Raw genomic sequence first — 26,038 nt, 5'->3', positions numbered from 1 at the left:
AAAAAGGTTTTTTTAAGATTAACAGGAGTTAAGATGGATATGATTGTTCAGCCGACAAAAATGGTATCGTTGATTAACGTCTGTATAAGGATGTCTTAACTTTCCAGACGTTTAAAGCACAAAACAATGATCTATTTTCGTCGTAATATTTGTTATTTTACGAGCTGTAGAACTTTCTCCACTTACGTTGATAAACGATTTCGATGAGTTGCCGTTAGCCTCAATACGTTCAGAGCAAATTCAATTTCCGTGTTTTTACGATTATGTGTTATTTTATGATGCCTGATGCGAATATTTCTGAGCTGGAGGTCTATATTGATCTTTACCATCTATCCAAACGTAATTATTCCCTATTTAAAGATTTCCATGTGTCACAGTATATTGCACAGATTTTTGCCTTACATGTTCGTTTTACTTCGAACTACCCGACTGCGTTCGAGAAGGCACAGCGCTCAAACCTTTCACAACTACGTATCATTAAGCTGTACTTTGAAAAATGACAGTACTTTGAAGATGGAAAATGGGATGGTGATGCAAAATAAATCACTGTAAGGGGAGATATGCACCTTGCACTTAAAATTGTCTACAGCGGTCAAAATGGATGGAATGTTTTAGTGATTGCGTAGGCTTGACGTCAAATGTACAAAAACAAAACAAAAAACTATGTTAAACAAGACATTAGAAAGTTGAACAAGTTTATAACAAATTATTATACAGAACAGTTTGAAACCTAACTTCAAATTACGAATGTTCAAACAAGCATACCACTCTGATAAACTTATTCCTACAACAGATATTACTTGTCCCAAACTAAATAGCGAAGCCCGCACGATGATTTCCGAACATTCTAACGTATTTGTTCTCATTACCTATCATTAGCAAGTTTAAATTGCAATACTGTGAACATTTTGCTGAATTAAAAATCAATTAAATAACAGCGGAGGTTAAGCTATCCTACACATAGCTATTGATGTCCTGTTCATAATTGAAATTACCTAATGATTTGGTGGTGAAAGCCGACCGAATTCCGAATGCTTGTTCCATATTCCGACATTTCCGCGCAAATTATGCTAATGAGCTGTGAACAGGTTGCAAACGTTGGCCACAAAAATATACACAAAACTATTCAGAACGTTTTGACATTGCCGCTGGATTTTATGGACGTCTTTAAGGAAGGCAACATATATACACGTTAGCCAGATGAAATTACTTGATTGTAGTCAAATGTTCTGGAAAAAGACAAACACCTTTTCAATTCCATAATCAAGGGCGGCATATTTAAGGTTTCTCATTGGTAAATCTTTATCAGCATGTAACAGTCACCATCTGCCAGTCATTCATAACACGAGCCAAAGTTAACTTTACAAGAACATAATTATCATCATAAAAAGCGTAGCCATTACTGGGAATGCCTTATGCTAGCAATTTTGTTGCGCTTTTAACAAGTTCTATTTATAACGAGAAAAAAATGATGCAGTGTTTATCATTCTCCATAGGACATCGTCGTTATCGTATTTATCTGAATACATCAACGAAAGAAACAAATAAACAAAGCTAGCGTTCTTGATCTCAGCGTAGTTTCAGCAAACAAACAGAGGAAATCTAGCTATTTCAGCAGGACAAACAACGCTATATTCTTCAACTAGTACCAATACATAAATAGCTAAATAATTTCCTATTATCAATTAGCCTGTTCTCACTTCAGTTCTATCTATAAGAAAAAAATTTTGAAATTAATGTGCGCCAAACCAGAAAATGCTAGATTGAATATCAGTATGAAAGATAATTAAATAGTTGAGGATACGATACACAGACGATAAACAGATTTTCTTGAAAACCTGTGGGGTCTGTTTAGCTTGAGAGAGGAAGTGTACAATATACATATTGACAATGACAAATTCTTGGGAAATATAATCTAAACGAACGCCGAATGTTGAAAATCCTTCGTTGTAGATGGTTCACTAACACAAAAGCATAACACTCTAGTCATATTTTTACCTTTAAAAGCCTAGCAGGAATTGAGCATTTGTATTTCCTCAGGAAATACATTGTTGTGCTACTTACTTCAATTCTTGTAAAGTTAATTGGTCTTTTAGGCTATCTAATCGATTCCTGAGTCATATGAGCGTTATGTCCTGACTCGCGCATCAAACTTCGTTCTAGTTTTGACGAGCCACAGATTAGTCGCGTTTTGCGGTTTCTTAATGGTTAGATAAAGCTCCGATATTGGGTCCATATAATCATAAAACAAAACCAAGTCGCTAGAACTTTACAACATATGGTTAAGCTTCGACCATCCCTTCCCTGTAAACGGAAAACCTCTTTTGACGCAATGCCCCAAGCAAGGACGGGGATTTCAAAGTTTATGACATTTGTATAAGGATGTTTTAAAAAAGCGGCGTTTCGATCTATGGCAGGAAACCGTAGAAAAAGTATTATTCACTATTGAAAGCTTCATACATCGTACAATTATGTCGTTTGTTGTTTCACGAGCTTTGCTGAAAGCGTTCTCGCGTCTTTCGTTATAGTTTGCCGACTATAAAACATAACATAACGCAAGTTGGTCAAATAACCTAATTAGAGGAACAACCTAATTTGCCACCCCTACAGATATTTTGCAACAAAAGCGCTGTAATTTTTCCATAGTGTCCCCATGGACTGTTTTCCACGAAAGGCTGAATTACAAAGTGACTTTAGACTTCTCAATTGTCAGGAAGGTTTTTCTTACACATTAAGTCGATTTAAGAGTTGTTGAAAATTACGGAAATTGAACTCTAAAATGCGATGTTTACCATGCATTAATGATATAACGGTCCTCCTTTCTTTTAGCTCAAGTAATAAAATCCCATTTACTTTGTTATGCTTCACAAACATTTAGGAGTCATTTTCAACAGCTTTGCAAGACTTAACATTGGAGACAATGTGTGCGTAATAAAAAATACGATTACTGCTTGGAAAACTATTGATTTAATAATCTTAACTGCTAAGTGGCCAAAATACTTGCATTTACTTCCATGCTTCGTGGTATTATTCCCTCTAGTTGTTTGAAAAATAAATATCTCAGTCTAAGCTCATTTAATTGCTTCATTCGAAAGACAAAACAACGCTGTAACTATAGAACTGAGAGGAAATGCTCAGAACAATCGGCTGTTTTTTCATCGTCTACGTGAAGCAAGATTCGAATCCTCCAAATAGATGCTGTCTAGATAACTAAGTAATGGTATTGCCCTTTTGGCAGCCTGCAAAACCGCTAACACATTAAACTTAATTAGTATCAAGCTAACCAATTTAAATCTATACAACTTTTAAATACCAATGACAATAATTTGTCACTGACAATAAAATAAAACGATCGATTAATCAAGAGACATAACGCCATAGTAACTGCTATTGTTTCACTCCATGCAATTCGGTTCGCAGAGGAGAGGAAACAGGGAATGCTCAGGTAAAAACCTCTGAATAATAGAGAGGAAAGAGTGATTTTGAAGAGATTTCGTTCTTTTGTGACAACTCTACACGACAGGAAACCTGTCTTCGCCAAAGAACAACTACAACGCGGAAACCAACTTCTTATTCCGGTCGACACAAGCGCGAATTTGGCGGTCGCGCTCTGCAAAGTACACTGCTTAGAAAACGTCATTTTAATTATTACACTCCTGCTGAGTGAAAGTTCATTACTTAATTGATTGGTCATTGTTTGTTTAGCTTATACGCATGTAACAGGCTGTCAATGGCATATTTATACTCCAGAGTTGACCTTATGTAAACGCGCGTCACACAGCACGGTGAAGACAACAGACATAGAGAGGGAAAGAGCGACGACCTAATAACGTGTATACACGTCTTGATATCGGCTACGTATATCACCTTTCTTGCCATGTTTCTCGAGAAAATTTTATTTCTGTTCAGTGTTCTGACTTTCACTGGTTCTGGCAATTCCAAATCATTGAAAGTAATTTCGAGAAGAGTGAAACGAAATTCTTTCCCGATAGCCGAACGATTTTCAGCAAGCAATTCATCTCCGAAGGCGGAGTGGAAAGTGAACGAAGGTAAGCCGAAGAGTTAAAAGTTTGATTTCCAAGAATGTTTTATATACTTGTTCACATTTTCCAATACCTCTTATTCTTACTCAAAAGAAGCCCGCATGAACCCAACGTGTACAAAAAGTAGCTCAGAACGACGGTATATTCAACTTAAATTACAAAATACGTGCATTCTATAAGACAAAAGAACTGTCTCGACATATTGCGCTTTTTAGTTCAACGCAAACAGAACCATGTCTTTCTTGAAACGTACCTTATGGTCTATGGATTTTACATTTTGCCACACACGAGTACCAAATGAAAGATCTTTTACGAATCACGGTCCAGAAAATATCTATCGATAGGCAGTCATATTTTGAACACACAAAATACAGGAAATAACATTCATTTCACGCGGCGGCTTCGCGAACAACAAAACAGAAATTGCCGGGCTTCAAATTGTCACCTTAAAAAAGCGAATCAACTTTGTTTCTAATTCATACAAGGTAGAAAAACACAAATGGTTGATGGGGAGGAACACGAAAAGCTAAGACTACCATTCAGCCGTTTGAAAGTATCTGATATGATGATATGAAGAGCTTGCTGCTATCGTTAAATATCACTCGAGTTTCAAATTCTTGTTGTTTTTTTTTGTAAAATTCTTGTATTAGTTCTCGAGGAGTTCTTGTAAACACTAGAACATAAAGACTTTTGTAATAAACAATTATGTTTCTCATGCACGTCTATAGGTTTGAATTCGACATTCTTCCAAGGAGATATAGTTCTCACTAACGATCAGATAAAGCTTCTAAACGCAAGGGCAAAGTCAAGAGGCAAAAGAGCCATTAAGAAAGATAGCAACTCCAGATGGAGAAACGGTGTCATTCCTTATGTATTGGACAAACGTTTGAGTAAGTGTATCAATTACTTCATGTAGTACGTTTTCAATATTTAGTATCGAATGATCGAAGGTTATAATTTGAGAAATTGTACGCACGATAGCTTGAGGAAGAGACTACACAACAGATCTCACGGAATAGAGCGTTCCAGACATTTAAATAACTAAAATATTTCGCTAATGTCTTTTTCTGAATTAAATTAAAACATGCGAGGGCAAATATAAGAGTTTCATAAAAATAGAAATAGACGATACGATGATGTACATGGTTGTTCCAACAAACGAACCACCTTAAAATCTCTTCTCTATGTCTTCAACGAAAAAAATCGCGAGTACAAATTTAACAGTAAAAGTATTTCAATGCAATTTGCCAAATAAAAGAATCTCAATTAGAGCACTTGATGTATGGCACATTTCTTGCATTCCACAGTTCAACTAAAAAAATCCGCCGTGATAATGGATTTTATTACTGTAAGTGCATGTTAATGGCTGTCATGTAAATGAACTTGTACAGCTATATAAGCTTCTTAGTACTTATTCTACCAGTAGGAAGCTTGTTTTGACGCTGTTCAGCTATCAAGCTTTCTTTCCCTACCAGTAAGACTTGAGTTTCTACCCTCCCAAGAAAATATAATCCTAAAAATGATCCAAATGTACATGTAGCAATGCACACGATTACAAACGCGTTTCTACATAAAACAAAACTGGTGATTTTACTAAAATAGTAACCTATATGTCACCAACTAAGGTATAATTATGAATCAGAGGGTTCATCCAAGGACACCCAATAATGAAAGCAACGATTGCGTGAATGGAGACCATAAGACAAACAAAACTTTCTTCGACAATTATAAACATTTGATTTCATAAAACGCAAGAAATTTCCGAGAAGGAAATTGTTCTCATTGCACGTTTAAAAATTGTTAGAAGTCGATGAAAAGATGTTTGACATAGGTCTAAATAGGGCTTTTTAATTGGCATTTTTGTTGGCAACACTTACATTCATGTGACAAGTTAAATTGCAGTTTCCCTCGTTATTTAGCTGCAGCTTTCGTCACGAGAAGACGCTTTCGCGTGCTATGTTTAGCTTCACTTTCGGCAAATTTACGACAGAGGATTAGCAAAGCAAGCTGTGCGCAAATTATAGACTGAATCGTCAGGCAAACGTGATTTTCACTTGGGACCGTAGACTAAGAATATTGCAGCGACGTGCAGTCAATGTATTGTTTACATGCATTGGGGTTGTGCGCGGAGATAAAATGTGCAAACACATCTACAAACCTGCAAAAATATCCGTGAACACTTTAAATAAACACTAAATCTTCATTGGTCCGTCTCTTCATGTTTGTCTCTTCGCAATGATTTGTTATCGATACTCTATGAGCAGAAAAAACACAGTTCGCTTCACGATTATGTTTGACATTCTTCCTATATCGCTATAAAAAAAATCGTGCCCGTTCTAGTTTGCATTTCATTCAAACTAGCGGCACCTTATAAAGACTTAATTTCTTTCCTTCAAAAACCACGCAGACTCAACTTCCTGCGAAATTAAAGTAATTATCGGTCCTTGTCAGAGTTAATTTACGTCTGGAGTTAGAAACGCCAATGCCAGTTAAATGTACTCTATAGTATTACAAGGTCTAAATTTCAAACGCTAATTCAGAAAACTATGTGATAAGTTGCAGCCGCAAAAAAGAAACTGATACTCATTAATCTTATATGTCCTAGAGCACTCAGCCAAAGTTGAAATCCACAAGGCGATTCGGCATTGGAAGAGACACACCTGTCTTAGGTTTCACAAGAAACGCTCTAAAGACGTGGATTATTTACGATTTGTAGCAGAAGACGGGTGAGTTCATAATAAAGGTACAATATGCAGGGGCGTCGCGATCTGGGGGTTTGGAATGCCAGACCCCTCCCCCCCTCACCAATCATTGTACCGTCGACAAAAATTTGTTCCTCTCTCGGTAAATTTTAACGAAATTTCAATACGTTTTCAACCATGACCATGACATGTCCAATTTGTCGACAAATTTGACGCTCAGACCCACCAAAAACATAGAATTCGCTACGCCCCCGACTATACGTTTGTCAGAACGTAGCTATGGAACTGATCGAAGTGTACGTATTACACAAGTAAACACGAGTCCTTGAGGTAATGGGAAATTTAACTTCTTGCAATTCAGGAGTTACCAAAGTGAAATAAAATGGCCAATTACAATTGTTGGCATCGCTGTATAATATCAATGTCTTTATCTCCGAAACATAGTAATGAACTCAATTAAATTTCTGAAAAACGTTTTAGAGTAATTGATTTTTCAAACACAATCCGGAAACGCACTGCGATATGAAAGTGCAGATTTATCGCTCGCTCCCTGTCATTTTTGTTCCTAATTTCCGGTTCTCTAATTGCACCGTAAACTGCGGCGAGTCTCGAGTGATTAAAACTATAAATTTACTCGAAAGATTAACCATTGACAAAATGTAATCAAACTGAAGCCTGTCTAGTACATGCATGCTATTCCATCAGACCTTCGACACTGCTAGAACATTGCTAGGAAACTGCTAACACATAGTCACCAATCACTTACCTAATTCAGCAAATTGCATTAGGGTCCCAGCTAAACAGTGGCGGACTAGAAAATACAAAAAGTAAAGTGTCACCAACTAAAGTACAACAAGCATGTCTTGATTATAAGTTGAACTTTGCATTTTCGTCGACGGCGATGGTTATATAGTTTCACCTTCGATTTGAAAGACCCGATAAACGTTTTTAAGTTAAAAAAAACTATGTGGGAAATCTCATAAAACCTAGTGAGTAGAAACGATTTTAAAATAATGGTTTTCATATGCTGTTCGAACCACAGTCCAAACCAAAAGCAATACTTTATTTTACAAAGCAATACATAAACGGAGCAAGGTAGTAAGCATAAAGCGCTCAAATAAGTCAAATTCAAATTGCAGACTTTTTTTAGCCTTGGGGAGCTTTGATTAATCGCATTTATTCCTATCTATGAACAAATATTTCACTATCGTGTAATCCTTTCGTGAGTCATGTAGTTTCCTGTGGCAAACAGACTTGAACCGCAGAGAGCCTTGACGATTGACTTGCTATTTTGGGAAATTCATGAAATATAATAGCAGTTGTTTTCGAAGTTTTGAGCAGATATCTTTCGTCACAAGTACTGTAAGATCACGTATTGAAAATCACTTTGACAAACAGGGTTTCTTTCATTAACATCTGTAACTGGAGAAAGTGGGGTGTGTTGTAAGTTATAATCAAAAGTCATAGTCATAAACTTGCTGGAATTTATCATTCACAGATGGACATTTAAGGGGAGGATTTCACGGGGGGGGAGTTTTATTCGGTTGATAGAAGTAATGGGTAAGGAGACATACCCTCGAAGACTAAGACTTTAAAAAGTCGCGTTGTGAATCGAATTAGTTCTGGTATTCTCCCGACGAATTGACATTGCTCAAAAACTTCCTCAAATGTATATTTCCTAAAGTGGAAGTGCCCTTTCATAGCCACATAACGCACTCCCTGACTATTTCAGTCTATTCGCAGTAAATTAATTATACTTTCGGAGGGTCATCTTGAAACGCGTGTATTCAGCAAGGATAACTAAAAGAGCAAACAAATGGATATTTGCAATAGTATTAATGTATAAAAATGCTATGGGAGGGAGGGAGGGAGAAAGGGAGGGAGGGAGGGAGGAGAGGGAGGGAGGGAGAGGGATGGAGGAGAGGGTGGCTGGTATGAGTAACGGTAAGCGGTATGTTGGGGGTTGAGGATGGGTTTCATAGGCAAAGTAATGAAACACAAGGGGAAGAGGGAATGTTTTTTTCATTCGCTCTGTGTTAGTTGTAAACAATCCTCAAAAAAATCAATAAAAAAACTAAGTTTCTAATGTGAAACAGACGAAATGATAAAGGAATTCATCTTATTTAGATGCTGGTCAACGGTCGGGCGTAAGGGAGGCAAGCAGGATATCGGTGTAGGTAACGGATGTGAATATGCAGGCACTATAATTCACGAGATTGGTCATGCCGTGGGTTTTTGGCACGAACAGAGCAGAAGTGATCGCGATAAATATGTACGGGTGGTGTGGAAAAATATTGAAAGAAGATATCACGAACAATTTGGTAAGTTGCATGTGTTGAAATTATGAATAAAAGATCGCGAGGGTCGATGAAGATTTCAATGTACCTTATTTTCTTACATGAAATTTCATAGTGAGGATAGTACATAGATAATCATTGTACTTGATCTCCTTATACTTATGTCATAGTGAGGATAGTACATAGATAATCATTGTACTTGATCTCCTTATACTTGTGTCATAGTGAGGATAGTACATAGAAAATCATTGTACTTGATCTCCTTATACTTATGTCATAGTGAGGATAAACATAAGAAATCAATGTATACCTGATCGCCATGTACATATGTCATAGTGAGGATGATACATAATAAATCAATGTACTTGATCTTCTTATACATATGTCATAGTGAGGATGATACATAAGAAATCAATGTATACACCTGATCTCCTTATAAATATTCGTGTGATAAAAATTAATGCCCAACATAAAGTTCTCGCTCGGCAAGTCTCTCGCTACAATCCTTATAAATATGTCATAGATATGTCATAGTAAGGATGGTACATAAGAAACAAATCCACTTGAACTCCTTATACTTACGTCAGACTTAACTTTATCCATATTTAGACAAAATGAACGCGAACTTAATGGATAGCATGGGATACGCATACGACTATGAATCCGTGATGCATTATGGAAGCAAATTTTTCACGAAGAATAACAAACATACCTTACGTATTCTTAAATCCGGCCCAAAAAACGTTCGCATTGGACAGCGTAAGCGTCTTTCCGACATCGACATTGCGCAAGTCAACGCTATGTATAATTGTAACCGTATCGCCACCGCCAACTCTGGTAATAACCGTCTATTTAATCTACAACGCTTATATCGTAATCTATTTAGTTTATTTATTACAGCATAGAGTAATGAATACGTTGCGCATCGTGCATGTCAATTGAAAATATCAACCATTGCCAATGTCAACTAAAATATGCACACTGTACACGTCAACTAAGCTTATTTCTCTAAAACTTTCAATTTTCCATCAACAGCCAGGTGCATCAAAAGTAAAACGAGGGACGGTCGAGATTACGGGGGGAAATTGAGCTACACGGAGAAAGGAGTAACTTGTCAATCCTGGGACAGCCAATGGCCTCACAGACATAGATTTTTGACGAACAACCACTTTATCAACTTCAAAAAAGGCCTTATGGTAAGGAACAGCCGTGGCTTCTATATATATCACAACTATTGTCGTAATCCAAACGGTCGTCGGGCGAGACCATGGTGTTTCACTACGCTAACTAACACAACGTGGCAGTATTGCGATTTAAAAATATGTTGATCACCCCGTCTTATTGCACAGACCACGCATGCGTGCGTGTCCGGTAATGTCAGATAAATTCCCAAATTGACCGTAAAAGAATGATGCTACGCACTGCATTATGGTGAAATTGATACTTCACCCCTCCCTCCCCCCCCCACACACTTATCTTTACCGTAAAGTAAAGCGGTCCTCTCCTGCCACATCACAAGGTAATAGTTTCCCATAAGGCAATGGGTGACAGATTTATTTTGCGGTCAATTTTCACTGATTGCAAATAGGGAAAAAGAAACCTCTACGAAAAATATAATATAATTTTAGACGTATAAATATTTCTTATAGATTCTAATCAACTCGCGATTGACGAGCTAGCTCAATATCTTTTTAGCGTACAAAAATGGCGGGTTTGTAAAGATATTTAAAATATTCGCGTTGTGGTCTGCAAGCAATTCATCAAAAACGCAAACAAAAAAAGCAATCAATAAAGCAGTTGTCGAAAGCTGCAGGTTTTCCAACGAAAATTGCTCTTAACCACAACTTGGCTTACGCATGCGCATCGCTAAATGTAAATAAGATACCTATATAAAATATATTATTATTATTATTATTATTATTATTATACTAGTAATAATACTAGCCATAAAACTAGCTATACAGTAACTTAAGAGTACTTTGTAAATCATTTTTATTTATAATCCTGCATTAAACAATCAATTTGAACATTCGAGATTGTTTTACAAAGATCAGACGCATCGATTAATATACTCACAGTCATTTTTGCCTGCAGCAAACTATATCATTGTTTTGGATTCATGATGTCAAAATAAACTTCCGGTTTCTTTCTCGTTACCATGCCCTCGAGACAATGAGCCACGCGTAACGCGACATGCTCATCCCACCATGATGCCATTACTTGCATTGCCACAGGAAGACCCTTGTTGTCATATCCAATGGGCACAACAACTCCGGGAATGCCGGTGAAGTTGCCCAAGAAATGAAATCTGTTTAATAGCGGGAAAGATTGTCGTTTATTCAATATGTCAAGCACAAGTTTGTAGATGTTGATCATCCAGGATTGTGCAATCCCGAGTCCAACATTTTGTGTTGGTTTTTACTGATGTTTCGACAACCTTAGCGGAAGTCATCATAATCAAGTGAGAGGTAAACGTCAGTTTTGCTGAGTTGGTTGCCTGGTTCATACGTCATCGTGTTGTGTGTAGATAGCCAACACCGACAGTCGTTCTGAGGACTGCACTAACCTGGACGATCTACACGTCCAACTATGAAGCGATGCTCCCGTGTTCAAACAATTTACTTTATGACTAGCACATTTCTCTATAAAACAATCAGCTCAAAAAAAAAAGAATATTTTCCAAAACAGTGTCGACATGTAAGTCATAAACAAAACAATCGTATTGTTAAACATGCAACAATCGTGCGTTCCTCATTCTTATTTGAATGAACATAAACCGTTATGAATGACATGTTTTTAAAATATTCTAACTTTTTGAGGTGAACCGATATTTTCTAGATACAACATCCCAGATAATTCTGTGTCAAATAACATGAAGGATAACAGAACAATTATGTTTCAAGTTGGTTTTTTAAAGGAGATAGGGGTGTGTTGCGCCAAGTACAGGTAGGCACGTTTATGAAAAGAGGTTCTTCAAAATCAACAAATTTATTTTTGAACAACTGTAAAAGTACGATGTGATTACCTCATGTGTTTTATCGTTGTAGAGATATCATTCATTCCACAGTTTAAGTAATCCCAAGGTATTTCTTTAGCTGTGCAAGCAGATCCTTTAAAATTAAAGAGAGAATAAATGTTATCTATAGTTGCATAAGCAGATCCTTTAAAATTAAAGAGAGAATAAATGTTATCTATAGTTGCATAAGCCGATCCTTTGAAATTAAAGAGAGAATAAATGTTATCTATAGTTGCATAAGCAGATCCTTTAAAATTACAGAGAGAATAAATGTTATCTATAGTTGCACAAGCATATCCTTTAAAATTAACGAGAGAATAAATGTTATCTAGAATTGCATAAGCAGATCCTTTAAAATTACAGAGAGAATAAATGTTATCTAGAATTGCATAAGCAGATCCTTTAAAATTAGCGAGAGAATAAATGTTATCTACAGTTGCATATCCTTGAAAATTACACAAAGAAAACATGTCGATGGACTATCTTGGCTCGTCAAAGACAGATCTGCAATATTTTTGTTCGTGCAAGTTGTGGTACACCCTACTATATTGTACAGGTATAGTTGGGAGTAATGGTGGTGGTGGTGGTGGTGGTGGTGGTGGTGGTGGTGGTAAAGGTGATGGTGATGGTGGTGATGAATGGGGATGGAATGGTGGTGGAATGGATGAAGTGGTGGAATGGATGGATGTGATGGATGGAATGGTGATGGATGGTGGTGGAATGGTGGTGATGATGGAATGGTGATGATGGTGGTGGTGATGAATGGTGGATGATGGTGGTGGATGAATGGATGGATGATGGTGGTGGCGATGAATGTGGTGGGTGGTGGTGATGAATGTGGTGGTGATGATGGTGGTGGCGATGAAAGTAGTGGTGATGATGGCGGTGGGCAATATGCTGTGCAAACATCCAAAAAATACCTCCTAATGACATAAAAATAAGACTACTCACCAAGATCAAGTCAAGCATGCTGTAGTGATGTACAAAGACAATGATATAATCATTTTACATCCTACTCAATCCTCTCGTTTCCCTCGCTATCATTTATTTACTTTATGTTTCATTGGATAGAAATCTCTCATGCAAACGTTACAGTACGAACGTTGTAGTAAAAATGTTACAGTACAAAAATTACTAGGGCCAAATATTGCTTTAATAAATCAAAAAGTAATTTTCACTTTTTACGTGGCGTCAATTGTTCAGTGTTTCAAATGTGACAGCATGAACGTGGCTATACACATATACAAATGTTCAGTAGAAACGTTAATGTACTGATGTTAAAGTAGGAATGTCGTGTGATTGACATTGATTGACATTGATTGACAGTGATTACTGTATAAGGTATAATTAGTTAATAAAACACAAGACAAAAGACACTCCGTATAAAGTAAACATCATTTAATCTTGACGTTTCAACAAGTGTTACATATCATCATCAGTAGAAAATGATGAAGAAATGTAACACTTGTCGAAACGTTTACATTGAAAAATGTTTACTTTATACGGAGTGTCTTTTGTCTTGTGTTTTACTAAAATACTCTTTGGCAGTCACAATAATTAGTTAAGGTACGATGTATTTTACGATACGATACGAAACGTTACGGTGAGATACGATGCCATATGGTGGGATACGGGTTAATTAGAGACCTGCTTTAAGAATTTTTATAATTTTCTCCGATAAACTGCTCACACTAAGTCTCACTTCACCATATGTCATCAAACATACCTGGTGTTAGAATACAATCGACATTTGAGAAGATTTCTTTCATAAATCCGATAGCGCGAGTCCTTTGTTTTTGCGCCTGAATAAAAGAGCAACATATATGACGCATGCGCAAACAATAACGTCGACAAAAAGAAATTTGAGCATGAGACTATTGTATCCTCTCACCAGCAGATAATCCGTTGGCTCGAATTTCTTAAAAAAACTCATAAGAATAAACGTGTCTGGGTTCTAGACAAGAAAATATAGCCACGTGTTAAAGACTTAAAGCCTGGGGTCGGTTGCATGAAGCCAGGATAGCGTTATCCATTCCATGGCAAATTTTTTTAAACGGTTAAAAAGGAAAAATACAAGGATTGAGCTGAGCAATCACTGAAATGAAATATTGCTTCTAAGATTACAAAATTTCTTTGTCGTAACAAAAATATAAACACCTTTTCACAAGTTTAAAAAATTTGCTATCCAATGGATAACGCTATCCAAGCTTCGTGCAACCGGCCCCTGAAGTTTAGACAGCATAATAAAAAAGAAAAAAATCTCACGGGACAAAAATAATTTGAAGTACAATGACGTAAAACTCATTTAGCATTTAGCAAGAACTAAGGTGTTATATAGATATGGGACCTCATGTGAGCGCCTCTTTACTGATCTAAGATTTTTAGCTGGAATACTAGCTCTGATATTTGGGCCAAAGATGTTGCAGATCTAAATTTGTTGACTCACACGTAACATTAGCATAAAATCGTAGCATCATACGCTGATTTGAAACATGCAATGAAGCATGTTATCAATCCTGGTTCCAAGTACGTTCATTGCAATAGCTCTCTTGCGGCAAAATCTCCGGTAATTGTGTTTGCTTTACGAGCATAGTTGACATTACATAAGATCTTACCAACTGTTCGAATTCATTGGGATGTTTACTGTCTATTGAAGCCACCATTTCCGTAGATATTGTGATTCCGTGAGCGGTGCGCGTTTCTTCCAGTTCAGGAATTTGTATAGAGACGATATTTGCGCCCTTTTCCTTTAGGTATTCAACACCTGACATAGAAATAAATACTTTCTTTGGTAAGAATAAGTAAATCCCTCCTTTTATTGAAAACAAAGGTAATACACGTGAACGGATCTTGTCAACTGATAATGTAGTAATTTCGTGTATGACCGATTCCCAATTAAAACAACAGTTCTCATTCATTCTCGTCCATCATTTTACACCCCTGATTAACCCTAAAATCCTCATTTGTTTTCATCCATCACCTCTTTCATTTATAATTAACCCCAATAGTCCTCATTTGTTGAGAATGAATCCTTACCTTTTTTAAAATGCTCGACGATCTCTTCATCGGCACACTAAAAAGAAACATCGAGATTAACACTCCAGAAATTTATCGTTCAGTCACGATAGAAGTAACCTGTGCATAATCCCAGTCAACGCCAATGTTCAAATTTGAAAGATCCATATTTTCAAAATCTTTAAGAGTGGCATGTTCTGGTTGGATCATTCCTACACACATACGAAGGAAAGTTTGCTAAAATGAAGTATGGTCTGTATTCAAGATGAGTGTGCTGTAAAACAAACACGTCATTAATAAATATAAAGAGGTACTTGTGGGGAGAAGTCATATTCTTACAACCTTAGGGCTCGCTATCTACGCAATACGTATGCAGAGGAATTGTACGCCGATGGAGAGGAGCAGTAGATAGGGAAGCTGCTAGGCTGTTGTTTAATACGAATGACATTTTGGAACCTGATTTGGTTTCCATGAGTGAGCATACTTTCGAACATATTTAAAAGATTGTGTATGTCAATAGTTTACCGAAACTGGCCAATATAAAAGAAATAAGAAGCCTTAGCATCAATTGAACATTGATTGAAAATAGAAAAGCTGACATTCGCCTTTGGATAAAGAGCGCAAGATATACTGAGGGTGGGGGACCAATGATCGTATATTTTTGCACAAAGAGGAAGGAAGTGAGGAAGTGTTTGAAATTTAGAAAATTTTAAACAAGTAATGACAGGAGGACCCTCAGTACTGACTAGGATTTGTTAACATCTTCTCCTGCAGCTGTGTTGGTACAGTGAAATGAGGCAAAAGACGAAAATATGGAAGAGTGGAAATGACAAGTAGATGTTAAATTCGTTTACTTACCAGGAGGGTATTCAGGATCGCGACCAGAGACAAGAGCTAAATGAAAACATGATATAATTTCAAAGATGAATATTGCATGTGAAAAAGACACAACTGAGTTCATAACTCACAATATATTATCGCTGTATCGCGAACGTTATTGCAGATGGGACCTGGAAAATAAAGAGAACATTGTCATTCTTATGTCGTAAAGTATCTTGGCTCAATGTGTAGCGTCGTGCTATATGGTATACTGTCGTGTTCTCGAAATAGCGAGAATTATGCAGAGGACAATTGTTGACAAGAAAGGTCAGTTCAGAAAATCTATTAAAACACTGTCAATGAGAAGAGGGAGAAGAAGGAAGAGGAGAGGAGAGGGGAGAGGGAGAAGGAGATGGAGGGAGAGGAAGGGGAGTGGAGGAGGAATGGAGGGGGAAGAAGGAGGAATGGATGGAAGGAAGATCAAAATATATGATAAATACCAGCGTGTGTAATAGAGAAGCTTCCTGTCCATGGCGTTTGTAAGGTCAATCTACCAAAAGTGGCTAAATGTAGAAAATGAGAGCATTTATCAGATTGCATGACTCTAATTATTTGCAAACTTTCATTTCATATAACAAACTTACGCTGTACAACAAACCTACGTCACATAACAAACCTGAGTTACATAACAAATCTATGTTATACAAAAATTTGCGTTTTAAAACAATCCTACGTTATACAACAAACCTGCGTTAAAAAACAAAACTGTGTCATAAAACAAACCTAACGTTATATAACAAACTTACGCTTCATTCCAACAACACCACACAAAGTTGAGGGAATACGAATCGATCCACCTCCGTCAAAACCAAGAGCAAACGGACATAAACCTTAAGTACACAGATCAGTAACATATAAAGTAAGCAATGAAAACCAAATGTGAATGTCACGTGTTTTTGAAAACGTCTACATCACTAGAAATACACAATTTTACACGTTTTCATAGTCCACACATCCCCGGATGTGATAACCTCGATGGTGGTCCTTACCAGCAGCGACAGCTGATGCTGAACCACTAGAACTTCCACCGCTGTAGCAACTTAGATTATAAGGATTACGGGTGGTACCATGGTATCTTAGAGGAATACAAAGGATACAAGTAGCATAACATACAACGATAAGTCATGTACGTAAAAGCTTACCTGTTAGGATTGACACCAGTAGTACCCATTCCTAACTCATGCATATTTGTTACTCCAATGATAACAGCACCCAGTTCTTTTAAACGCGAAATCAGGTTGCTATCAGTTTGTTCAACTTCTTCGCCCATGAATGATGTACCATATCTTGTATGATAGCCAGCCTAAATGAAGTACCATTTTTTACGTGAGCGATGGTAATCAGCAGACTACAAAAACATGAATGTTTTAACAACCACTTGTGTCTCTTCTTTAACACCAAAAGGAATCCCATCAATAAGAGATAATATCTTTTTCTCAGCATAGCGCTTCGTTGATTCTTCAGCCATCTATAAAATGCTGATACATTAATACTCATTGTGCAATACATGGTTGGTGTCGTTGTTTCGTGTTTTTGAAGATACCTTCAATGCATCCATTTTGTTGACTTGAACGAAAGCTTTGAGAGCCATCTCATCCTTCTCGGACATTTCAATGGCTTTTAGTGCATTTGTAGTGACTTCGTATGGTGTTGTTTTGCCGCTCCTGGATTAATGAAAAAATAACGTTTGGAATATTTTATGAAATAAAATGACAAAATTGTAAAATATGCCTGAAATTAACACTGTCAGGGGTGCACTGGGGTCCACATTCTGGAATTGAAAGAAAAATCAACAATTTGAGTAAGACAGACCTTGCTCATCCTCAATCAGTTTCTGGACTGACTAATACATATTTCACAAAGATGGGGTGTCAATTGCCCCTCCCAATGTACCCCCTGAAGACAATGGTGGAGATCACCTTGGAAGTCAAAAAAATTAAGATCTCAAATTTCACCTTTAGCTTAACTGGAGATTATGGAGAAAAACTTCGCATATTTTACACTTAAGAAGAAAAGTAAAAATATGGCAAAATCTGGTATAATAAACTTTGTAATTACGGCATACTAATTAAACAAAAAGTGAAATTTAGTGCTGTGTAAACTCCAATTTTTCACAGAGCTCTGGGAAGCAAAAATAGCTGGAGTCTGGCCCAGCTCTGCTACACAGCACTAGTGAAAATTCACAAAGTAAATAGGCTACAAGATCAGGGGCGTGGCCAGGGGATAAAGGTACAAGTACCCCGTTTTCCTATGACAATGTCAAATTGACATCTATAATTTTTTGGTGGGTGTCCTTTAGAAGTGACTGCTTGCCCTTTTTAATAACCCCTGTCTGTGACCCAGGAGATGGAGAGAAGTACTAACTTGTATGCTTCAATCAGTTTGGCAATAGATATATGTTGAAATCCTTTGACATTAGAAGGTTTTTTCAACAATGCCTGTATGTCTTCCGGTGGACAATCTTGTTCTTTAGTCGGCAATACTTGAGGGATAAGGGTGGGATGATCAGGGATTGCCATCTGCCGTAAATAGTGAACATCTGCATTTCTAGATAGCAGTAAAGTGGATGACAAAGTTTTGTTATTCCAGCTCCAACATCGTTTGCAAAGAAATGAGAACAAAATTGAAATACAAAATTTACTTAAAAAGAAATTACTTGAGGGCTTCTTTGGCAATGATGTTTTTTAGAAATGCAGCAAATTTCTAAGTAAATGTAAAGTAATAAATAATTACAATTGATACAGTAGGCTAGTCTAAATATTTTCAGTAATTAGCCATTTGAGATTATGAATCACGATAAAGCAATGGCAAAAACTGAGAGAAAGTAGGATTTAAGCCACCTTAGTGGTAACATCTCTGTGGCAAAATAAACCTTTCAATACGCTACTCACCCATGTAAAAATACAATGTAACAAATACAACTTCCATCCTGAGAGTACTGGAAATTCCTATGAAGATAAAAATTACAATTTGCAAAATATCTCACATCAATAAAACAACAACACTAATCATGAACTAAGCATGACTCCTTCGAAACTGCTCGTATACAACTGGTGCCATCAAGTTATAATTGACTTAATTCTTCACGAATCACAACAGTGATTTTCTATCTATATGTCGATTTCTTTGCTAGCTTACCCCGTCGTGTATTTTGCATTCAACGGGTTCGTTCGGCTTTCCCTTGACTTTCTTGACCATATCTCTTCGCCTCATTTTTATCCAGTCCATGAAACAGAAAACAGCATACGTTGCAATGCCAGCGTAAATAATAGCGGCTAAAACACCAGCCATAATGCAATGACGGGTTTAAAATTACAGAGGAAATAAAAAAGTTATTTCTGTAAAAGGTTCATCGACTATTTCACGTACCAGTTGGACGATGGACCATCGTTGCTCCTGCTCGCAGGTTACCACACTTCCTTGTTGCTTCGTTGAATCGTTGAATCCCAATCCCACCCAAAGGTGTTGAGTCAGAGAAAGGAGTTAGTGGGTATGGTCCAATGGTATGGTCGAATAATGGTCACTCGTATAATATGGTGTATAGGGTGTAAATAGTAAACCTAATAATTGTTTATCAAAGAAACTGGGTATCTGTAAATAAGGTGTGCTCATTGTTCTACTATATATCTCTTGAAAGGAACCTTGAATCCTTTGATAGGAAAGGCCTTCAAACATATAAATATATTATTATTTTAATAATTCAATCTTATTAGAAACTATTCTATAAAGAAATATAAGATCTAGTTGTCGTTCCAAAGTAAGCAAATCAACATCAGTTATTTTCCAAAAACTCTGTAATGCGTTGTGTAGTCTTTCTGTTAAAAATGACCGAATATGTAGCGTTTTTATTCTCAAGAAACTTTGGTACATTCTCAGCCTTTCCTCCACTTCCTCCGAGTAAATCGTTTTCTCCGTAAACAGGAGTACCTCCAGGACATTTCTCAAAGACTGAAACCATTTCTCTGACGCTAACGTCTCACTGGATAATGATTGATCTACATAACACGAACAAGAACACGGGACAATTAACTGAATATTTTAGACATTCTCAGTTTTAAAAGCTTGTTACGAAGAAACAAATTACAAAAAAACAACAAGATGCAAGCAAATATTTTCATGAATATATTCAACTTTCAACATCGAAAGCAACAACTAGTTTTAGTAATGACAGCAATGTTCATTCCCTTTTTTACGTGGAGAAATCAAAACTGTAAGGGGTTATTATTTTTAATTATTTTTTTGGATATTATCTCATGACCTATTCAATAAATGAATCGTCCAGACAAGGCTAAAAGGGCGAAATGTTCAACAGGACCTTAATACACAATCTAATTGCTGACATGTGAAGAAGCATGCAGACATTTCTAAATGACACCTGCTGAGTTTAGTTTACCTTGTTCTATAAATGCCTTTAAGTGGCTGAAGACATCAATATTACAAAATAGTTTTCGCCAAATTTGACTCAGTTGTACGTAATGGTGTTTGACTGAAGACATCGTCATGGAAGAGAAACAACTTTGTCGTTGATAGTAGAGCAATGACGAAAACATTCGTAGAAAAGATTTTAGTGTATCTTCATTCCACACTTGAACACTGAAAAAAACAAGCTTGTTTCAGAAGATTAATTTGACGTTTTAGCAAGATTTCTAGCAACAACATACATATTGATCATCTTAATAATTAACTTAGTCAAAGTCATCGTAAAAAGAGCGTGGGTTTTTACGAATTGGCAAAAATAGTCTTTCACAATTGGTTGTTAACATTGTCGATTTTCTACCAGTGAAAAATCATTTCTCACAGTGCTCAGTTCACCAAGATGTTTGCTCAAACCGTTATGAATTGAAACAATAATTATAGTTGTCTTTGCTGTAATGTGTTATCACATTTTAACAACCAGATTTATGTTTCTATATATGTAGTTATAAGTTGAAAATACCTCATCGTCGAATTTAAAACAGAGTTAAAAACGAGCAGCATTTCCGCAGAAACATTCTTCGGAATGTTTGATCTATTACTGCAATCATCTCCATTCATCGATTCTTCGTCATGTGGTCCTTTTCCACCAATCAAACTGGACCAAATCGTTGACAATATATCGATGGACTGACGAAATGTATTGGAATTGCTGTGTGGTTGAAAGACAGAAATATTAATATTGTTAATGCATTTTTCAATCTTCACACGAGTCTCTACTTACATGGTCGCGTTGAACAGTAATCTGCACCAAGATACAAGACCATATTTAAAACAGAGATCGTACGCAGCGACATGATGAGAACAAACTTGCTGCACAATTTTTAAGATCAAACGCTGTAAAGTGAAAACAGACAAATAGGTTGGTTGAAATCTTGAAGAGGTAACTACAAATTTTCCACCCGGAAAACGAATTCTTAAAATAAAAAACAATTGCCTAAAATAAATCTTTCAATGACCTTTCAATTATTCAGTGATGTTTTCTACATAAAATTTAGCGGGATTAAGAAAACGAAAAACTTTAAAATTAGGAACAGAGGCCGCCCAAGATCAAGTTGTCCTCCCCCCCACCGAACTTTTGATCTTGGGCAGCGAGGAGATAAAAAACAAAGCATAGGATATGTAGCTCATAAAATACAATAACAGCAATTGTTTCCATTGCATTAATAGACACAAGAAATACTGAGTTCATTTGAAAATACTTATCATTGGATTACGTATACAAAAAAATTAATTCGCTCTGTAACTAATCATTATCATCATGGTCAATTTCCTTGTGGTTTACCTTATTGAATTGCAAATCCAAGATGCGCAAACGAAACATTCTAGACTATCACTCACTTCAACCCATTCCCTCACGCGGTCGACAAAATACATTCACCGCTCAGAAACAAACAACAGTGATGAACTACCTTGACCGATTGATCGGTTGAAGCACAATGATAAAGCGTCAACAGTTGTTGAAATACGTGAAATTTTCTGCAGGTATAGTAATCCATCGGATCCCTTAATCCATCAAGGATTAGATGAAGAAGCCAAAGCCGTTCAGTAAGAAACTAGAAAGAAAATAATTAAAAGAACTTTTTATCCAGTGAACCTCCATTAATCGTAACAATATTCCAAATATTCCGTTGAAAACAAATTATACAATATGAATTGTTTCAAAACAAAAGATTACTCTCAGTAAAAAACTCGACGATATTTATTGTAATGATATGTAATGATTAAACATACGATAAATACATAATGTAATGATTTACATTACGTATAAATGTAAATCATTACATTTCTACGATAAGATTATTTAATTAAATACTGTGTGCACTTAAAAGTCTTACAATTCTTCAACATCCCCCTACCCCCCCCCCCAGGTCATTTGCGCGCATACTCAGCTTTTACATCGTAAGTGTCAAAGAAAAAACGTTTTTACGTACCGATAAGTCAGAACCATTAAGATGAGATAAGAATAAAGGAACGTCTTTAATGTCCATGAAAGCTTTTTGTAAAATATAACTATTCACGCTTGTATAAAGAGGATCCTCTAGGACACATCAAAAAAAGATATGGAATTCATTCCATGAAATATACGATTGCGATGTTTACAACAGGGACGCAGGAAGACCGATTATAGGGGGGGGGAGGGTAGTATTCAAAAATGCACAAGCCATTTTCTAACGATTTTACATGCAGATATTAATATACCCTCCCCACCCCCTCCTCTCCCACCATCGATATTCCGATGTCTATGGTTTACAACACGACATTAAATGACCACTTTATATATAATCCATTTAACTAACCTGGATAAAGAAAGATGTGAAGGGCTCTTGTCATGAATGACGTCATTAAGCTAGATATCCTGCAATTAGGCTCGGTGATCCCATTTTGGAAGTAGTAAAGCAAATGGGCAATCTGTGTCGCACAAGGAAACATGATGTGAATAATATTACAAGTGCATTTTTTATCATAAAAATCGGTCTCAAACAAATATAATAAAGCCCAGAGCAGCAAAACTGACTAGCAAAAATCAAACAAACGAAAGTATAACAATTGTAGGTGTAGACCGTTCTGTTTAAAGGCATTGTGAGAAAGACTATTGGTGTTGGTTTTGACTAACATTTCGACATCCTTAGGGGTAGACAACTTTGATAGTCCTTCTCACGAGTGCACCAATTACCAGTTATTACCTGGGGTTTAGCTCGAAATCTCGCGGTAGTCAAGTGTTGTTGAAATCTTGACAGTATCTGATAAGCAAGCTGTCGCATATCTTTATCATGCGACGTCAAAGCATTAATTGCATACGCAAGCGCAGAGCATTCCACGAAACGATGACAATGAACCTCGTCACCTATAAGTAACACAAGAGACTGGTGTTGAGTCGATGAAGCAATGGTCCACTTAATGTGAAGTAATCTAGGTTGAAATTTGTTAAAGATTACCTTCAGACATAAAAAAACTGAATACTGGAAGAAGAAACGAAGGATCGTAGAGATGCGATTTTTCACGAAAGTCCACAACATTGATAGGCTGCAGGACAAAGAACACAATCAAATACTCAAATAAATGGCTCTTGAAAAAAGACACGAATACAGCCAATTTACACCTCAAGTGTTTTCTCATGTGGAAAATTTTTCGCAGACTGTAAAAGAACTTTGGCATCAATAAGATCCAAAATTTGGGTGATGTTTATTTTATTCAACGAAGCAGAAGAGTCGTTCTTTGTGGTCTGGTACGAGTTGACGGCGGCTCTACCCCAGAGAATACGACTAAACACAACCATAAAAGTAACGATGATGTTGCTTACATGTAGATACATGATTTAAATCATGAAACAGAAGACTTTATTAAAGCATAGATTAATAGAAACTGGTTAACACAACAAATATCGAAATTACATTCTGTTTCTCCTGGGTTCGCATTACATAAGAAAACATGTGCTAATATTAAATGTACTGTGATACAAACCTTCTGAGTATGGGTTCGTAGGAAAACATAGGAAAACGTAGGATTACATAGGAAAACATGTGTTAATATTAAATGTACTGTGATACAAACCTTCTGAGTATGGGTTCGTCAAGCTGAGCTTCGTACGTATACAACAGACGAAGCAATTTCTGATCTAAAGAATCGCAAGAAAATACAGCCAAGAGTGACAGTTTTATAGGAACTAAAACACAACTTTTGTAAAAAATTTTTTACAACAACAATATTATTATGGAATATGTTACACGAAAACCGGGTATATCTAAACTCTTCATGGATAAGGACTTTTCAATTCCAATAACAAAATGCTAGAACACAAACTAATCATATTTAAATTGACTTTCCAACAAGTAAATTCTATTGATTGTCTAGCAGCCTTAAGAAGATTTATACACAATGTAGCAAGACATTAAACTCGTATTCAAACCACTTGCTTAAAGATATTAAACGTTACTCTTTCAACTCTGTCGTCTACAGTATACACATTACCGAATCCAACAAATTGCGTGAAACCGGCAAGGGAAACTTGAAAAGACTTACCTGATGTGCTGAGTGTGGCAGTGTATGCAGAAAGAATGAAAGATAAATGAGTTGAATGACAACATTGTCCGTCTATATCCACAACCGTTTGTAACAGATCGATAAGAGCTTCTGAAATACATAACAAACAGCGAAAAATATTCAATTATACTCGTTCAACACCAACCCAAATATAGCCATGATGTACCTTTTGTATCAGGATTGCCCGACGCCGTCGGTTCGCCCAAAATTATTTCCAAGAATTTCGAGTGGTTCAAGATTAACTGGTGGAGATTTGTTGGTTGAAGAAGCAAATCACTGGAGTGAGCAGAGTAGATGTTTGAAGTTAAATTGGTGAGAACGCGTATTGTTTTAGAGCAAGCGAAATTGCATCTGTAAAATAAAGAATTCATAAAGTATAGAGTATTTAAGTGTGTTTCATGTCTGGGATGCATGTCTCCTTAAAAATCACCAACCTTAGTGCTAACTTTGCGAAAGTATTCCATGTATTTATAAATTCTTCATAAGAAAACGTTTCGTTCTTCTTCAACCGTAACGAGTCCTGAAAAAAGCAATTCTAAGAAAACGAGCCTTCAAAAATAACTACAAAGTTGGGAGGAAGCAAACCTTTCCACAATTTTCCAAGCAGTTTATTATTTTCGATCGCAATGATTCTCGGTCTTTATCACAGCCGTCTTTCGCAAACTTTATGTATCTTTGCATACACACGAAGATAAACTGTGCTCGGTACTTTTTGCTGTCTTTTTCTTTTGTTGAATGTTTCACAATGTACTCTAACACACAGTTAACTGCTTCAATTTGGTAGCTAGAAATGAAAACAAGAAATGAAAATTCAGCCAAATCATTTTTTGTCCAATCAAACACATCGATAGTTGGTCAGCGGCAACATACAAGTTGAATGTTTGAAACTGCTCCACAGCAACTGCTTCGGCGAAAGTTTTCCTCCCGATATCTAAGTCTGAAAATATCAGCTATGAACGCACGCTATTGCAAATTCCTCGATCATGTTTCATTTTATACCTTTTTCGTTCGTGTCCAAGTGGAGGAAAAGCATGTTGCAGAACTAAAATAAAGAAAATGGCCGAGAGTTTAAAAATGAGAGGTTGAAGTATAACCAGCATTATCCTACCTCAAATGAAGGCCCCTCATCTCCTTCTTTTTGCAATAACCACTGTTGTAATTTCATCCAAAATACATTACGAAAAAAAGTCATACACTTTTCCTTTTATCACTGCAATCCTCGTTTTCAGCTGTGCAAAAATGAAATAAAAATAGCATATTGCTTTTTGTGCATCATAAAAACAATGGAATAGATTATACACAAAAATCCAGTTTCGATGTCAGAGATTAAACACAAAGATAACAATTGAGTAAAGCATTTAAGGACTCAATTTTAACTGTAGATCACTTCTATCTGATGAACACACTAGTCTGGAGCATATAAAAACTCGTGTACCAACATCAGATCACTTCTGATGATGACACTAAGACTGGAGTATATAAGAACTAAAGTTTCAACATCAGATCACTCCTGATGATAACACTAGAGTGGAGTATATAAGGACTGAAGTTTCAACATCAAATCACTCC

The 26,038-nt window shown here is 36.5% G+C and overlaps 3 protein-coding genes and 1 long non-coding RNA gene across 4 annotated transcripts; 1 reads left to right on the top strand and 3 right to left on the bottom strand.

The window, feature by feature from the left end:
* Nucleotides 1-678: 678 nt before the first annotated feature.
* On the bottom strand, nt 679-4,776 carry LOC124442318. Its single transcript, XR_006947212.1, has 2 exons — nt 4,297-4,776; nt 679-1,711 (listed from the first exon to the last, which is right to left on the bottom strand). It is a non-coding gene; the product is annotated as an uncharacterized LOC124442318 (long non-coding RNA).
* LOC124442317 (zinc metalloproteinase nas-4-like) lies at nt 3,749-11,069 on the top strand. The gene is made up of 6 exons (XM_046992812.1): nt 3,749-4,049; nt 4,772-4,933; nt 6,649-6,769; nt 8,873-9,066; nt 9,652-9,879; nt 10,078-11,069. The coding sequence occupies exons 1-6, from the start codon at nt 3,878-3,880 to the stop codon at nt 10,368-10,370; spliced, it is 1,170 nt and encodes a 389-aa protein (XP_046848768.1). The 5' UTR covers nt 3,749-3,877; the 3' UTR covers nt 10,371-11,069.
* On the bottom strand, nt 11,018-19,343 carry LOC124442316 (fatty acid amide hydrolase-like). Its single transcript, XM_046992811.1, has 19 exons — nt 19,091-19,343; nt 18,844-18,900; nt 18,609-18,655; nt 18,317-18,499; nt 17,496-17,616; nt 17,328-17,420; nt 17,095-17,255; nt 16,942-17,027; nt 16,699-16,782; nt 16,393-16,455; nt 16,042-16,083; nt 15,932-15,967; nt 15,194-15,285; nt 15,095-15,131; nt 14,674-14,822; nt 13,950-14,012; nt 13,785-13,860; nt 12,068-12,152; nt 11,018-11,350 (listed from the first exon to the last, which is right to left on the bottom strand). Exons 1-19 carry the CDS (start codon nt 19,241-19,243, stop codon nt 11,146-11,148), a joined length of 1,833 nt encoding a protein of 610 aa, XP_046848767.1. The 5' UTR covers nt 19,244-19,343; the 3' UTR covers nt 11,018-11,145.
* A 197-nt stretch (nt 19,344-19,540) lies between these two features.
* On the bottom strand, nt 19,541-25,641 carry LOC124441307 (nucleolar pre-ribosomal-associated protein 1-like). Its single transcript, XM_046991757.1, has 18 exons — nt 25,578-25,641; nt 25,469-25,511; nt 25,340-25,406; nt 25,055-25,253; nt 24,904-24,989; nt 24,636-24,820; nt 24,449-24,559; nt 23,981-24,044; nt 23,529-23,691; nt 23,365-23,452; nt 23,113-23,273; nt 22,726-22,837; nt 22,360-22,466; nt 21,838-21,981; nt 21,150-21,262; nt 20,889-21,077; nt 20,346-20,545; nt 19,541-19,947 (listed from the first exon to the last, which is right to left on the bottom strand). Exons 1-18 carry the CDS (start codon nt 25,632-25,634, stop codon nt 19,640-19,642), a joined length of 2,397 nt encoding a protein of 798 aa, XP_046847713.1. The 5' UTR covers nt 25,635-25,641; the 3' UTR covers nt 19,541-19,639.
* Nucleotides 25,642-26,038: the final 397 nt, after the last annotated feature.

Source organism: Xenia sp. Carnegie-2017, unplaced genomic scaffold (genome assembly GCF_021976095.1).
Source record: "Xenia sp. Carnegie-2017 unplaced genomic scaffold, XeniaSp_v1 HiC_scaffold_20, whole genome shotgun sequence".
NCBI lineage: Eukaryota > Metazoa > Cnidaria > Anthozoa > Malacalcyonacea > Xeniidae > Xenia > Xenia sp. Carnegie-2017.
Note: the sequence above shows the minus strand (reverse complement) of the source record. Positions and strands in the feature narration are given on the sequence as shown.